The sequence below is a fragment of the Triticum urartu genome, chromosome 6 (assembly GCF_003073215.2).
Source record: "Triticum urartu cultivar G1812 chromosome 6, Tu2.1, whole genome shotgun sequence".
NCBI classification, from domain to species: Eukaryota; Viridiplantae; Streptophyta; class Magnoliopsida; order Poales; family Poaceae; genus Triticum; species Triticum urartu.
The window spans coordinates 412,617,872-412,631,511 of record NC_053027.1 but is presented as its reverse complement, the minus strand read 5'-3'; the positions used below and the strand labels follow the sequence as shown (position 1 = coordinate 412,631,511).

The window sequence follows — 13,640 nt, the reverse complement described above, 5'->3', positions numbered from 1 at the left end:
ACGTACTCAATATACCGTTGTTATATACAGTATTTTTAATTTGTTGTGGTGTGTTCAGATGTCAGATGATACAGTATAAGGTTGACGATTTCATTCGGACTTTACAGAGGGTGCGTAGAAAGTACTACACACGCAAAGGGAGCAACCTCATGTTCTTTTCAACGCAGAAGACGCTGAAAATGACAGCGCGTGCTAATTACAAATCTGCCCTTTTCGGAACGGCGCAGATTAATCGACGGCGTCCAACAAGAGAAGGGCGGAGCCAGGAGGTTCAAAGCGCAAGAAAAATTGACAACTACAGATATCTGTATTTATCTAGAACTAGTACTGCCTTTTCTAGACTGGTCACTTAAAGAACAGAGTACTCACACAAAATGGCCCAAAAGTCTTATTCATCTGGATTAATCCGGTTGAGTGCACAGCTTGGGTTATTGCTCTCAGACGTACGGCGCATGCAAGCTTGCGATCTCTTTGGTTGAGGTCACGAGTTGAAAGGAAACTCAGGGCGTGTTTGATTACATTGTCAATCTAGTCTGGTTCAGTGAGTCTGGCTCTATTGAGCCGGATTGAGCGGATGTAGGGTAAAAAGACCCCAGATGCACATAGTTTGGTTGCCTGCATGTATCTAGTTGGACGAGACAATCATTTTTGACTTGACGTTTGGTTGTCCGCATTGCATTAGGCGGACATATGACATGGTGTTTGGTTGCAACCTGCATAAGATGTTGTCATCACTTCTAACTAGTGGTGAGCTTACCACACGCAATCTAAACATGTAGTGCCAGCTAGTTAAATAAATGTCAGTTCATCCAAACTACTACCAAATGACAGTTCAAATTATTAAAAGCCATTGGCTAAATAAAGGATAATTCATGGTGTTGCTGGTACCAGATCTTCCTCTTCCTCTTCCTCTTCTTCTGCTTCTGCTTCTGCTTGTTGCTGTTGCTTCTGCTTCTGCTTCTGCTTTTGCTTCTTCTTCTTCTTCAAATCCCGCACCGACCTCTGTTAAGCCACATTGCCTCTGCCCACTCCAATCTTTTGTTCTTCCAAGCGTCATTGTCAAATGCCTCCACACCATGGCCGGAGCAAACAACATCGTCAGGCTCGACCTCTTCCTCCTCAGGCACGTGTTCATCAAAGCCCAACTAGAGGATCCAGTTATGCAGAATGCAACAAGTAAGAACAAGCTTAACCTGAGTGGAGTATGGGTGGAATGGCTTCTGATCCAGGATCTTAAACCTATTCTTCAGAGCTCCAAATGCCCTCTCAACAGTTACTCTAAGGCTGGAGTGTCTGAGATTAAACAGCTCATGTGCAATCCTAGGATAGTTCCTACTAGAGAACTCGTTGAGATGGTACCTGGTTTTCCTGAAGGGTGAAAGAATATCCGACCGACATTCATAGCCAGCATCTCCAAGGTAGAACTTGCCATCGGGGATGTTGATCCCATCAGGTCGACTCATGCTGCCACTGAGAATGTTAGCATCATGCGCTGACCCCTCCCAGCCAACCATCACATATGTGAACTTCAGATCAAAGTCAACAACAGCAAACACATTCTGGCTTGTGTAGTGCTTCCTCCCCCTGTATGCTGCAGACTGTGACCTAGGAACTCTGACAGTGATATGAGTACCATCTATTGCCCCAATGCAATCCTGAAAATGGCATCACAAGCCTGTGTTAGTGCTCAACTTGAACAATACAAGCATATCAAGCCATGAAAAGTGTATATTATCAATGCTCACCTTGAAGTATGAATATCATCTTAGGCTTCCATGAATTTTGGGTGGAGTCTGGCCAGATGGTCTCCTGACCATCTCTCCTTTAAGCTCCCAATAGCAAAAAGCACCTGCTTGAAGTACCTAGAGATGATCTCCATTGATCTCTTGAACGTGTTATGAATGACCCTGAACCTCTGGCTATGGCCAACAACATGGAGGAACATGGTCACTTGCTCTTCGACACTAGTGTTGATATTATCTTGTAGCAGCCCCCTGCTCCTGAAGGTCTCGACAAGCCTGGCAAATGGTGCTTTTTTCATTCGAAGCATCCACAGAGCCTCGACGTCATTGCAGTTGTAGATGTAGTTCAAATTTTGGATCCTCTCTTGTTCCCAGATAAACAATGGAGCATAGCTGATCAAAGGTCTCCCAGCAAGACGAACAACTCTTTGGTGCATGAACATGATCCATGCCTGAATCACACTAATCAGTGTTGCTGCCTAAATTATCAACCTCATCTGTGCGTCCATAACCTAGTCGACATCGATGATTCGTTCAGTGGGAAATCGATCGTAGACCTAGCCTAACGGCCTAATCACCGAGCTAACAAAGGGCGGAGGGGGTGCTGCTTACTGGCATCGGAGACGAGGACGGCGTAGGGGAGCCATGGCACAGACAAGGTCGACCAGACTGGCCAACAGCAAGGGGAGCACCAGAGCTGCCACACACACGCCGCCGCCTCTAGCGTAGATCTGAAATCGCAGTCGCCGCCGGTGGTGGGGCAGCAGGGAAGAAAGGGGGGTAGTGGCTATGGGTGAGCGAGTGAAAAGAGGTGAGGCTAGATTTGGCGCCCGGGCGGCGCGCCAGATTTTCATCTCCCGACACCCCCCCCCCTCCCCCCTCACCCTTACCCGCTCGTGCGACCTCGCGCCACACTCAGCCTGACTCGCGAGAAACTGCCGATCCGAGCGTTTCCAGCGAGTCAGGCTCTAGGCTGCTTTGAGAAACGTGTGATGCAGGCCCAACAGTGAATCCAGGCAACCAAACAGGCCTCTTCTTCCCGTGTGGGTCTAGTTGGGCTGGATGCAGGCAACCAAACACGCCCTTAATAACTGTGTGTGATGTTTGCATGTGAATTTACACACACGAAGCGCTCTCGAGCTTCAGCTATGAGACCGGACAACTCTCTTCTTCTGCTTAATTAATCGATGAGGCAAATCTTTTGCCTCCGTTTTGAAAAAAGCGCTTTCGAGCTTATAGACAAATAGCTGCAGCAGTGCTATTTTAGTAGAGTTACCTATTAGCAGGGTTTAAACGCATCCATATATAGGTTAATTTTCGCAAAGACCTAGTGGTATATACTTGAATGCTGGTGACATTTCAATTGACTGATGGAATGGACCGATGGGAATGCAAATGCCATGATGTAACCACGGAACCACCTCCTGAAAGAAGCCCACGCTTCCCTTTCTTCCCTTCCCACCGCGAGCAGGAAAACGTGAGTGAAAGAGAAAATTTTCGTTCACCCGAAAGCGTACTAGAAAACGACGTCCATTTCTCTCGAATTCTCGATTTGGGTATAATACGCACGATGCCTACCGCGAGCAGGTGGCTGCCAGACTCCTGTTCCCCTCAGAAATTCCATGTTTCCCCATCTTCCCCCGCTTCCTCCTCTGCTGCTCCAGGAATAGAGGCGCCGAATAGCGTGGACGGGGCGTGGCAGAGGGGGGATCGAGAATATCCCAGCTTCCCAAACCCCACTCCAGCTAGTCCCGTGCCGATTGATTTCCGGCTGAAATTCTGCGGAAGATGAGCTCCGAGCCCAGGGAGCTGCTCGGAATCGACCCCAACGAGCTCCGCTTCGCCTGTACGTTCTCTCGCCAGTTTCTCTTGAATTGCTTCAGTTTTGCTTGTTATTTCGGCAGTTTCGATGGGTTTCTGCGTAAAGAAAATTCTGGTTCGATGTTCATGACATGAAAGTATCCTTCGGAAGGTCTTTTTCGTGGGGCTGATTTTGATGTTTCTCCTCTCTTGTTTTTCTTGACTTTGAGGCTCTCTTTTCAGCACTTGTTTTTTTGGGTGTTATTATGATCGTATTTGTTCGCTCGCTTTGCTAACTCTCCCCGTTTCTGTTTCCCGTGTTCATTCGACCATGCAGTCGAGTTACAGAAGCAGATCTCGTGTTCACTGCATCTGACAAACAGAACAGACCAATACATCGCCTTCAAGGTAATCGAATCATTCTTATTGCTGTTTATCTTATTTGTTTCGCTCAAAATATGAGCAAATTTACAGTCCATCTTTTATCTAAGAAAAAACTTACAGTTCTGTTCAAAAATGTACTTTGGTAGTTACTCCTACTAAATTAGTGCAACCTTAGGTCTGTAGGTTAAGACAACGAGCCCAAAGAAGTACTGTGTCCGGCCAAACAACGGCATTGTGGCACCGCGATCCACATTCGACGTTCTCGGTAGGTTGATGGACGGCATCAGTCCATCACTATGCATGTTGTTTTCCTGAAGCATCAGCTTTCTATGCTAAGGTCTTGTCTTGTGCTCTCTGAATTATTGTTTTCAGTAACCATGCAAGCACAGCGGGAGGCGCCGCCGGATATGCAATGCAGGGACAAGTTCCTTGTGCAGAGTGCCGTGGTCAGCCAGGACATCGCACCCAAGGATATCAACGGAGACATGGTACCCCATGTTATACTGGGCTGACTTCTATGTTTTATAGTACCATAGATTGTCAGTTTTCCTTTTTTTTGGCGGGGAATTGTCAGTTTACCATGAATAACCCTGGTGAGGTATTTTTGTAGTTCACCAAAGAATCGGGCAATGTGGTGGACGAGGTGAAGCTGCAGGTTGTTTATGCTCCACCGTCGAAACCGACATCCGTAAATGAGGGCTCTGATCAGGAAAGTCTGGGCAGTTGGAGTTATCAAGAGGTAAAATCTTGATCTTAGGTGGTCGTTACGGCTGTAACAACATCAGCTAAGTTTTCTTATTGCTGTCAAACTGTCAACTGTATTCCAGTAGCAGATAATAACCCACGGTCATTCTCTGTTAGCCCTGTACCGACTAAATTGTGACCTTGTCACTGATCCCGTCATCCTATGGCTGAGTGCTGTTCTTTCTTTGCAGACAACAAGAGAACTTGCAGAACCAGAAACAATACCGTCTGACGTAAGCTCCCTATCAACAAAAATTCAACAAGCTATGTCTGAATCTTACTCTACAGTTCGGTCTTTTGAATCTCACATGAAAGATTAGAAAGACTGAACTAACTCCTACTCGCCATGTCAGTGCCAACTGCTAGAGAGCACCCAACTAATAGATTTTGGTGTTTTTAAGAACACTAAGATTGTTATTTTTTAGAAATCAACCATGGTGTATACAGTGTTGGTCGTCCAATATATCTTAGCATTCTTGAAGAAATCTGTGATGCAATTATATTCTTCAACTGCATTTTCTCATAACTCAAAACTTTTTAATTCAACATCGTCTTAGCCTATTTATGTCTTATTTATGCCATATCATTTTGCACTATCATGCAGGTGTTGTCCATGTTCAGTTATCACTCAATAAATGTGTTGAAAACTCTTCATCTCTGAATTCAACCATGTTCTTTTCACTCCTTCCAAGTTCCAACCCCACCTGATATGCTTAATTTATTGTTGCTATTTGATCATGTTTTGAGAGTCGACATCTGTTACCTTTCTATTTATTGTGGTCTTTCTTTTCTATCTATCTAGTCATATTTTTTCCTTATTAGTTGGAATGCAATTTTCTATGTACTGTGCAATTGCTTGAATTTGGGAGGTGGTAGCTACTATGTTGGAACTCAGTGTGTCATTGTTCTGTACGTACGGCGCATTAAGTTCTCTTTAGCATTTCTGCAAGTGTCATCAGCGAAGCAATCTGGGCCTTTTGTAGATGATATTCCCCCCCCCCCCCCTCACACATACACACACACCCCTCTGATGTTGCCCGGTGATGCCAAAGAACAACACATTGATCTCGTTTATTTATATCTGTTTCAGCCCTTGGCTTTAATTTTGAAGTTGATGAAGGAGGAGAAGAATTTTGCCGTTCAAGAGAACAATAAGCTTCGAGAGGAACTGGTTAGTGGGTTATACCTGATACTGATAATTCTACCTAGCTTTGTAGTAAAAATATTCACTCGTTGCTTTTACATTGCCTAAACATGGTTTTGGATTTGCGCTTTGTGTCTTCAAGTACTATTGCATTTCATGATCTCAACAAGTGCAGAACTCTGCACCTATTTCCTGATATTTACGTTTTCATTACTTCTCTGCTACATCGTTTTCTGCAGTCCAGTGAGATCTCAATTCCGGCGTACAGTTTAGTTCCATATTGACAAAGTTTATTGTTTCATTTATTGAATTTTACAGCGTCTCCTAAGACGGGAAATCAGCAGGCAGAATGTCGGTTTCTCGCTACTTTTCGTACTCGTGGCCGCTATTCTGGGCGTCCTCCTAGGCTTTTTCATGAAGAGATGAGATTCTGTAACCATGCAGGCTGTTTCAGTTCTCTGTCAAGACCTGAATACCATACGTGCTCTCGGTCTTGTTAGCCATATGTACAACCCATGGCCTCTTATCTTTGTATCTGATGCCTCTTGTAATTTTTTTAATTCATATTAGCTGCTATAGTCAGTCAATAAGTCATCTATCGCCCTAAGCTCTCGGTATTTGTTAGATTGTTAGTGGCCCTACGGTTTAGCCTATTCGATTAGGTAAATATTATGGCTAATTATTTGCATCTTTTGGCACCTGTAAACAGAATAGTTGCTTTGATACTATGGCTTTGCAGTAATATATACATTACTATATATGTAGAAGTTATCTGGTTACTTCATCATATGACAAATGCTGCAGTACGTCTTTCAGGCATTTCTCACTTGAATAGTAGAAACTGAGACTGGTATATGGTTTACCCAGTAGGTTCCTTTTATGCAAGGCTTGTCCTGGTTGAGAACTTGAAAGAGAGCATTTGGACCTAGCCATAATCTCTATGGAGTGTTGACCCTGTAGAATCATAGTTGAGTCCTGGTTGATATACATGATCAGGAGCAAGGTTTTTTATTTCGGAAACAAAATATTTTCGGATCCCACTGAAATATGCGAAATTTCAGAAATTTCGCATATTTAGGAAATTATTTCGGATTTTTGAGATTTCAAATTTCACTTAAGTTTAATGAATTCAAACATAATTTAAATTTATTTGAAATCAGTTTCAATCTACCTTGAAATTTCGGGGTTACAAACACTGAAATATGCGAAATTTCAAAAATTTCACTGAAATTTTAAACCCTGATCAGGAGTTCCTGAATTCTGCTGCTTCGTTGTTGAGACTTCATCTATCGTGTGGCAATCGGTTTGGTTAATGTGTGTCGATCCGCAGTCGCTGTCCTGTTGATATATGCTGACTTCGATACATAAATGCTCCATTTTTTTCTCTTTTATTAAACCATAAAATGAGTGCACGTTTTCTAGAAGAAAAAAGAGTGCACTGTTGCTTACGCTTAAGTACAGTACAAAAAGACGCACAAGTCGGCAGGGGAAACAGAAGTATGAGTATAATGTAAAAGAAAAAACAGAAGTATGAGCAGGGCCTAGCTTTCCATGCTAATGCTAAGCTCTTTTTTTTGCGAGGACTAATGCTAAAGCTCCTTGAGAATGAAAAAATGCTCTAAATGTTCAAACACATGCAAAATTGTCTGTAAATGTATCGTACTAAAACTTCCGCACTTTTTTTCGAGAGCATGTAAATTGCGTGCCTTATAAAATAGAAGGCAGGGGTAAAATATAAGAACGACGGACAACTCCCATCACAATCCGTAAACTTCTGCACTAGAGGAAGCAAATAACCCCTCCGTACTTGAAAGTTTTACATTTGTCCTAAGTCAAACTAGTTAATGGTGTCAAAAGTGCTCATATATTATGGGATGGAAGGAGTATATGCCAGAACCATGAATCAGTTGCGAGATCTTATGGTTTTCAGCTCTAGCCTACCCAACTTGTTTGGGACTTAAGGCTTTGTTGCTGTTGCTGCTGCTGCCGCAACTAGTTTAAGTTTGACCAAATATATAAAAAAATGTGACTAGGTCAAAATTTTAACAAGTTTGACTTAGGACAAACCTAGAACTTCAATTGTTTTGGAACAGAGGTAATAGCTTCTTTTGGTAAGAGAGACCACAACAAGCAGTCATAATACCCTGCAAATTTAAAGTTGGATATCTGATAACAAGCATATTCATTTTGGTCTTGGAGTTTAAGAAACGTAATTGCAGCAGATATAAAGAACATTGTCGCAGTAGGTTAACCCAAAATAAACGCATTCACCATGGACATAATCGATCAAAGGAATGGCAAAAAAAAGAACATAATCTTAATAAGATTTCTAATACCCTTACAAAATATATTGCTCCAATTAAAATAACAAATGGAAACAGAGGTTAATGTAAAAAAAATCTTCAACAAGACGTAAATGGAAGGGGATCAGGGAGATCTAATATAATCTTTAACTTTTCTAGATGTTTCACGTATGAACATTCAAATAAGAAGATGTTGATATTACAATACAAAATTAGTACAACCATGAATACTAAAAAATTGAGCAAACTTTATACGCGAGTTCTCGGGGAAGTAAAAAACTAGGGAGTTCTCAACGATTGCTATCCTCAAGTTTTGAAGCATTTCGCTCCTCGGGATTGCTATCCTCAGGTTTTGAAGCATTTCGCTCCTCGGGATTGCTATCCTCAGGTTTTAAAGCATTTCGTTCCTCGGGCTTTGAAGCATTTCGCTCCCCGAGATTGCTATCCTCAGGTTTTGAAGCATTTCGCTCCCCGAGATTGCTATCCTCAGGTTTTGAAGCATTTCGCTCCCCGGGATTGCTATCCTCAGGTTTTGAAGCATTTCGCTCCTCGAGCTTTGGAGCATTTTGACCCAACGTTTCAACCTGTTTAATTGACTTTTCTTTCCTCTGTTGTAGCTTTTTGTATTCATCAGGGCTGAAGGGAGGAGGCAGATTGCATGGGCCTGCAATGTTCGCAGACTTCACCATGGAGTCTTGCATAAACTTCTTCTCCCGACCTATGGCTTGGCAGGCCAAAGATTCGGGACAGACCTCAACAGCTTCAGGTGGCTTGGTTGGCTTGAATCTTAGGAGCTTAGCATACTCAGTTAAGAGGTGAAACATGTAATCGTATATATAGTCCATACTAAGTTCTTGTTGAATGAACTTGCTTGCCTTCTTTCCTATTTGTTGTGCCTGTGAACAGTTTTTGAAGGGGAGGTGTGAGAAACATGTTATAAGCGTACAAAATATTGAGTGGCATGATATTTTCTACAAAAGAACAATGTGTTTCAGCTCATAGAAAAACCAGTGTGGTCATTTGTAGCTGCTAGATAGTGCTGCATAACATACCTTTTTCTTGTGAGAATTTCCCCAGTCAACAGCATACTTTATGGAGCCACACTTATTGTCATCTCGAACTGGCCAATAATGCTGAGTGGGCATCAGCACCCTTGAGAAGAAATCGTAGTATTTTGGTTTAATCACCAGCGTCATCGAATCACAAGCTAGGATATACTTCTCACTGACTGACCATGCTGATCCTTCAATGTAGATCTTGTACCTATCACCCATCATAACAACTTCAATATTGACGACAAAACAAACAAGTCTTGCCTAACTTTTAATCAGAAAACGAACCTATGAGTGCATTGACTGGCCAAATTTGATTTCTTGTATCCTGCCTTGCTTTCTTTGATCCAATCCTAAATGAGAATGCAAAAGTAAACACTCTATTCAGCCATAGGCATCATCAAAATTATTTTCTTTGGAAAAAGGCTATGCTCTAGATCAGAAGGATTAGAAGATTTGTAAAAAAAAAAAAGATTTGACAAGATATAATAGGGTTTTCTACTTGTGAGAATAAAATGGAAAACTCCCTTCAAGTATAACGGAGTGTACTGCAACATAAACACAAACAGGTACCTGTTTGAAAATCCGTGCATTCCATTCTTGTTCACTGGACACATTACACTTAACCAGCTCTTGCCTTATAGCTGCGACATCTGGATTCCCTTTCCAGTAAGCATAAGGTTCTCTATCTATCCATCTCACCTTCTTATTGCCTTCATTCAAATCCTTCTGCAGTGCATCCCACGGCTTTATGTTTATCTCGGCCCTGTGACCACAAAAGTTAATTTGAGCATTTATACTTTGTTTAAAAATCAAAGCATAAAAGAACAGAGCTAATTTTGGTTCACCATTTACTATGAACTTAAAATTTATCCACTTCCCAAGATACTGAACTTCAGGAAAGTGTACTGCTCTTTAATCCATTGTTACCAGTTTGCGTTCATTGAGTTGCTCTCATAGCAACAAAACAGGGGATCCAGTTGATACTAAAGTAAAGATATGCATCCACGTTTCATACATGCACAAAATATAGTCAGTACCAGTACGGCAGAGGTATGCTGATCGGCCATGACTATTGATCGAGTCAAAGAATCAAAACTTATGTGCTCCAAACCATGTGTCACATGAAGAACATTGTCTTTGTACTATTCATTCCTAGTAAAAACATGATTATCATAACAGTAATGGTGCATGAATCGCAGGTGATGATTCAAGACTCCGGACTCATTGCATTATTAGCGAGCAGTAACTCAGATGTTAGGAAATATAGGAATGCCAAAATGCGTAAGAAATATAAGAGCGAAAGAAGGGAGGAGCAGTTACTTACCAGCCCCAGAAGGACCAGTCCGGGAAGACTACGTCGAGCGTCTCGTTGTCGCCGCAGTAGCGGAAAAGCGGCGGCATGGCGGTGGCGTTGTCCCCCTGGTACTCGTCGGCGTGGACAACCGGCCAGTCCACGCAGTCGAACATGAGGTCGAGGTCGGGGACGCGGCCAGGGTAGCGGCGGAGTAGCTGGAGGATGCCCCAGATGGTGAAGAGGTCGCGCGTCTGGAAGGCCGGCGCGATGCGCTCGATGTAGGCGCGGCCGCGGAGCACAACGAGGCGGAAGTTGGCAGTGGCGCGCGCGCGGTCGATCATCGCGCGCGTGATGCCCCCCGCCGCGCGCCATGGGTGGAGGTCCTCGTGGATGAAGCGGAAGTAGGTGGGGCAGGTGGCGTTGGCGTCGGCGTCGGCGTCCGCGGCGGGGGGGATCGGCTGGGGGTCGGGGACGGAGGCGCAGGTGACGTTGGCGGAGAGCGCGAGGGAGAGGGTCTGGGAGATGTTGCCGGGGATGTCGGGGTCGCGGGTGAGCGGCGGCGCCGAGCAGGAGAGGGAATAGGTGGCCGGCGGCGGCGGCGGGCCGGCCGGGATGGCGGGGATGGAGGTGGTAAGCGTGGCCGTCAGGATTGCCTGCGCGGAGATCGGATCGACGGCTGTGAGTATTCCTGTTTGAAAAGCTGATATTTCGCAGCAAAACTGAAATTCCAGTGTTGTACACAAGCCAACAGCATTGTATCCTACGTGAAAAATGCTGTTAAAATTCCATGCAGCGGTATATGCAGAAAATTATCCTTTGTTCAACTATATTCTAGGAAGAGTGATATGGTGTTGGAAACAAGAACGTACTAGCACGTCCAAAATATATTAAATCAGGAATAGAGATAAGAACACCATAGCATACATGCATGTACCCATGTCACTCTACTAGTCTAGTGGAGAGTAAAATAAATTATTCGGTTCAAATCCGTTCAAACAATAATCAAACAAAATAATTAAGAAGGGAGTGAGCTTACCTACCGGCTGTGTGCGCCACTGATCCAGATTGGTGATTGCCAGATGAGTCTGCATGTACCGAGACAAATCCGTGTAAGCGTGGAGAGCCCAACGGATCGCCGTGACTCACGGGGGCGTAAACATTCTGACGGAAAGAAATTGCGAGCAAGGCGGGACTCACGGTGGTGGTGATCCAGCGGGCGGAGACGAGGACGCCGACCACGACGACGAAGAAGAAGAGGAAGATGGCGGTGGTGACCGGCGACGAAGGGCCGGCCTTGCTCCACCTCCGGGCGTCAGGGACGGCGGCGGCGGCGTCGGCGGCAGCCGTGGCCATCGCCCGCCTGGCCGCCCTCGACCTCCCTTCCACCTCTGCGTCTGCCTTCTTCGCGATCTATCTGCAGGTTTGTTTCCCCCGCGTTTGGCTGGCTGGGCTGCCTCCTGAAAAACAGAAAGAGGAGACGAATGGAGTGAGCCCCTGCGTCATCGCGGAAGAACGTTGCGGTTCGCGCCGATCGCTCAGGGGGAGGCGTCCACGTCGCTGCAGGTCTCTTGGACCAGACCGACCCTAAGGGCATGTACAATGTATAGCCTTAAGGTGATGCCTCGCATGTCATGTAGGATTAAATATGACGTAAAGTAGGTTCGAATAGAAAAGCGGGATCTTTTTCAGGAGGCGGGTGCTTGAAGAGAAAAAGTGTGGTTCGATGATAAAAGCTGAAAAGGTTGAAATGAAAAATAGAGATGCATGTGTATTAAAGTCTTTGTTTTCTATTTCTTAACGAGGCCCATCAATGATACCTTGCATTGGAGAGAAAAATAAATATAGATGCCTTAAATTATTTTTTATCATAAAACATATGTATCCATATACCACCGTTGTACATGCCTAAAAAAGGGTCTCTTGCGCCAAGGCGCGGTCAGCACAAGTTTGCTTCGCTCACGTGAGGTGGATGGATGGTGCTTCCCACGGAGAAAAAGAATGCGACGTGGACCATTTGGATTTGTGCTAGCAGCTCCTGTCCTGTCTGGCTGTCTCTCATGTCCTCGTCGATATTCCATTTCGGGGAACGCATCATCTTAGCGTGAGCCTTCATTTCCGCACACGTGAGCTTCATGTACTATGCAGATTATATCGTGGTAATGTCTTGTGTTAAAAACACAACAAACGACGCGATTTTTCAAGACCCAAACCACGAGGCCAAGAGAGACAGCACGGACGGAAACGTGAGCGAAATCTCATGGAGATTCCACGGAGGGGATCGTGAAAATAAGAAGGGAGAAGAAGGCCTAACCTTAGGCGTCCAACATCAATCGGCGGGTCCCCTTGCCGCTGCCGCCGTTCATGGCCGGCTACAAGAGATCGCCTTGGTGCGTCTCTCTCTTCCGGCGCTCCCCTGGCGTGGCACCCGCACGCCGGAATGGCCCGGCAGCGCCTGAGATGATGACCGGGGCCAGTCCCGGGTGCCTTCACTACTGGAAGAACCAAGTGGTGGGGAAGGCTCCGAAGATGCGCGCGCGCGCGCATGTCTAGCTGGATCTCACTGGTTTGGAGGAAGACCGGAGCCGCAGGAGCATGTCCAGCCCTCAATATAAGGAGGCCTTCGCATGGGCTGCACCCTTTCTGCCATAGCGTGACTATGTCAAACCATCTGAGTGCATTTTTTTTCTTTTTTTTATTATGCTAGAGAGGCAGGTCAAAAGGCGAACCAGATTCGCGGGCGTGATGACAGGTCAACGGCTACGGACCTGATTCCTTATATACTACTCCCCCGTTCCGAATTACTTGTCTTGGATTTGTCTAGATACGGATGTATCTAGACTCATTTTAGTGCTAGATACCTTCGTATCTAGACAAATCTAAGACAAGTAATTCGAAACAGAGGAAGTACTAAATTCGGAAACCTGGGGATCTTCAAGGCTGACCCTAAAACAACCCAAATACTTAATAGTGCAGCTGCACTGTTTCATTGATACGAGCGCACCCTCGTGATGTTGTCCGATGTCATACATGTAACTGTGACACGTGATTGTTGTAGGGACCGCGTGGTACTAGTGATGGTAGTGCATAGGGCGTAAGAATTGGACGGGGCTTGCATGCTCCCTCCGGGTGCTCCCATCCGTGCTTCCGATCCATCAATTCTTCATCGAATGGCTA

General features: G+C 44.9%; 2 protein-coding genes and 1 pseudogene across 2 annotated transcripts; 1 reads left to right on the top strand and 2 right to left on the bottom strand.

Moving 5' to 3' along the window:
- Positions 1–983: 983 nt before the first annotated feature.
- Positions 984–2,251, bottom strand: LOC125516820 (annotated as a pseudogene).
- A 1,011-nt stretch (positions 2,252–3,262) lies between these two features.
- On the top strand, positions 3,263–6,581 carry LOC125513857 (vesicle-associated protein 1-2-like). Its single transcript, XM_048679064.1, has 8 exons — positions 3,263–3,588; positions 3,880–3,950; positions 4,110–4,191; positions 4,299–4,414; positions 4,537–4,665; positions 4,862–4,903; positions 5,761–5,841; positions 6,133–6,581. The coding sequence occupies exons 1-8, from the start codon at positions 3,531–3,533 to the stop codon at positions 6,238–6,240; spliced, it is 687 nt and encodes a 228-aa protein (XP_048535021.1). The 5' UTR covers positions 3,263–3,530; the 3' UTR covers positions 6,241–6,581.
- A 1,646-nt stretch (positions 6,582–8,227) lies between these two features.
- On the bottom strand, positions 8,228–13,043 carry LOC125513856 (O-glucosyltransferase rumi homolog). Its single transcript, XM_048679063.1, has 8 exons — positions 12,778–13,043; positions 11,664–11,923; positions 11,507–11,551; positions 10,497–11,119; positions 9,743–9,935; positions 9,458–9,522; positions 9,170–9,380; positions 8,228–9,013 (listed from the first exon to the last, which is right to left on the bottom strand). The coding sequence occupies exons 2-8, from the start codon at positions 11,817–11,819 to the stop codon at positions 8,408–8,410; spliced, it is 1,899 nt and encodes a 632-aa protein (XP_048535020.1). The 5' UTR covers positions 11,820–11,923; positions 12,778–13,043; the 3' UTR covers positions 8,228–8,407.
- Between the last annotated feature and the right edge of the window lie 597 nt (positions 13,044–13,640).

Bases quoted from the DNA above. Each gene is read 5' to 3' on its own strand.
- LOC125513857 (XM_048679064.1), top strand. From the start codon at position 3,531: ATGAGCTCCGAGCCCAGGGAGCTGCTCGGAATCGACCCCAACGAGCTC. The intron at 3,589-3,879 runs GTACGTTCTCTC...TCGACCATGCAG, and splicing joins CAACGAGCTCCGCTTCGCCT to TCGAGTTACAGAAGCAGATC. The intron at 4,415-4,536 runs GTACCCCATGTT...GTATTTTTGTAG, and splicing joins AGGATATCAACGGAGACATG to TTCACCAAAGAATCGGGCAA.
- LOC125513856 (XM_048679063.1), bottom strand. From the start codon at position 11,819: ATGGCCACGGCTGCCGCCGACGCCGCCGCCGCCGTCCCTGACGCCCGG. The intron at 11,120-11,506 runs GTAGGTAAGCTC...ATCTCCGCGCAG, and splicing joins ATCAGTGGCGCACACAGCCG to GCAATCCTGACGGCCACGCT. The intron at 9,014-9,169 runs GTATGTTATGCA...AACTGTTCACAG, and splicing joins GAAATTCTCACAAGAAAAAG to GCACAACAAATAGGAAAGAA.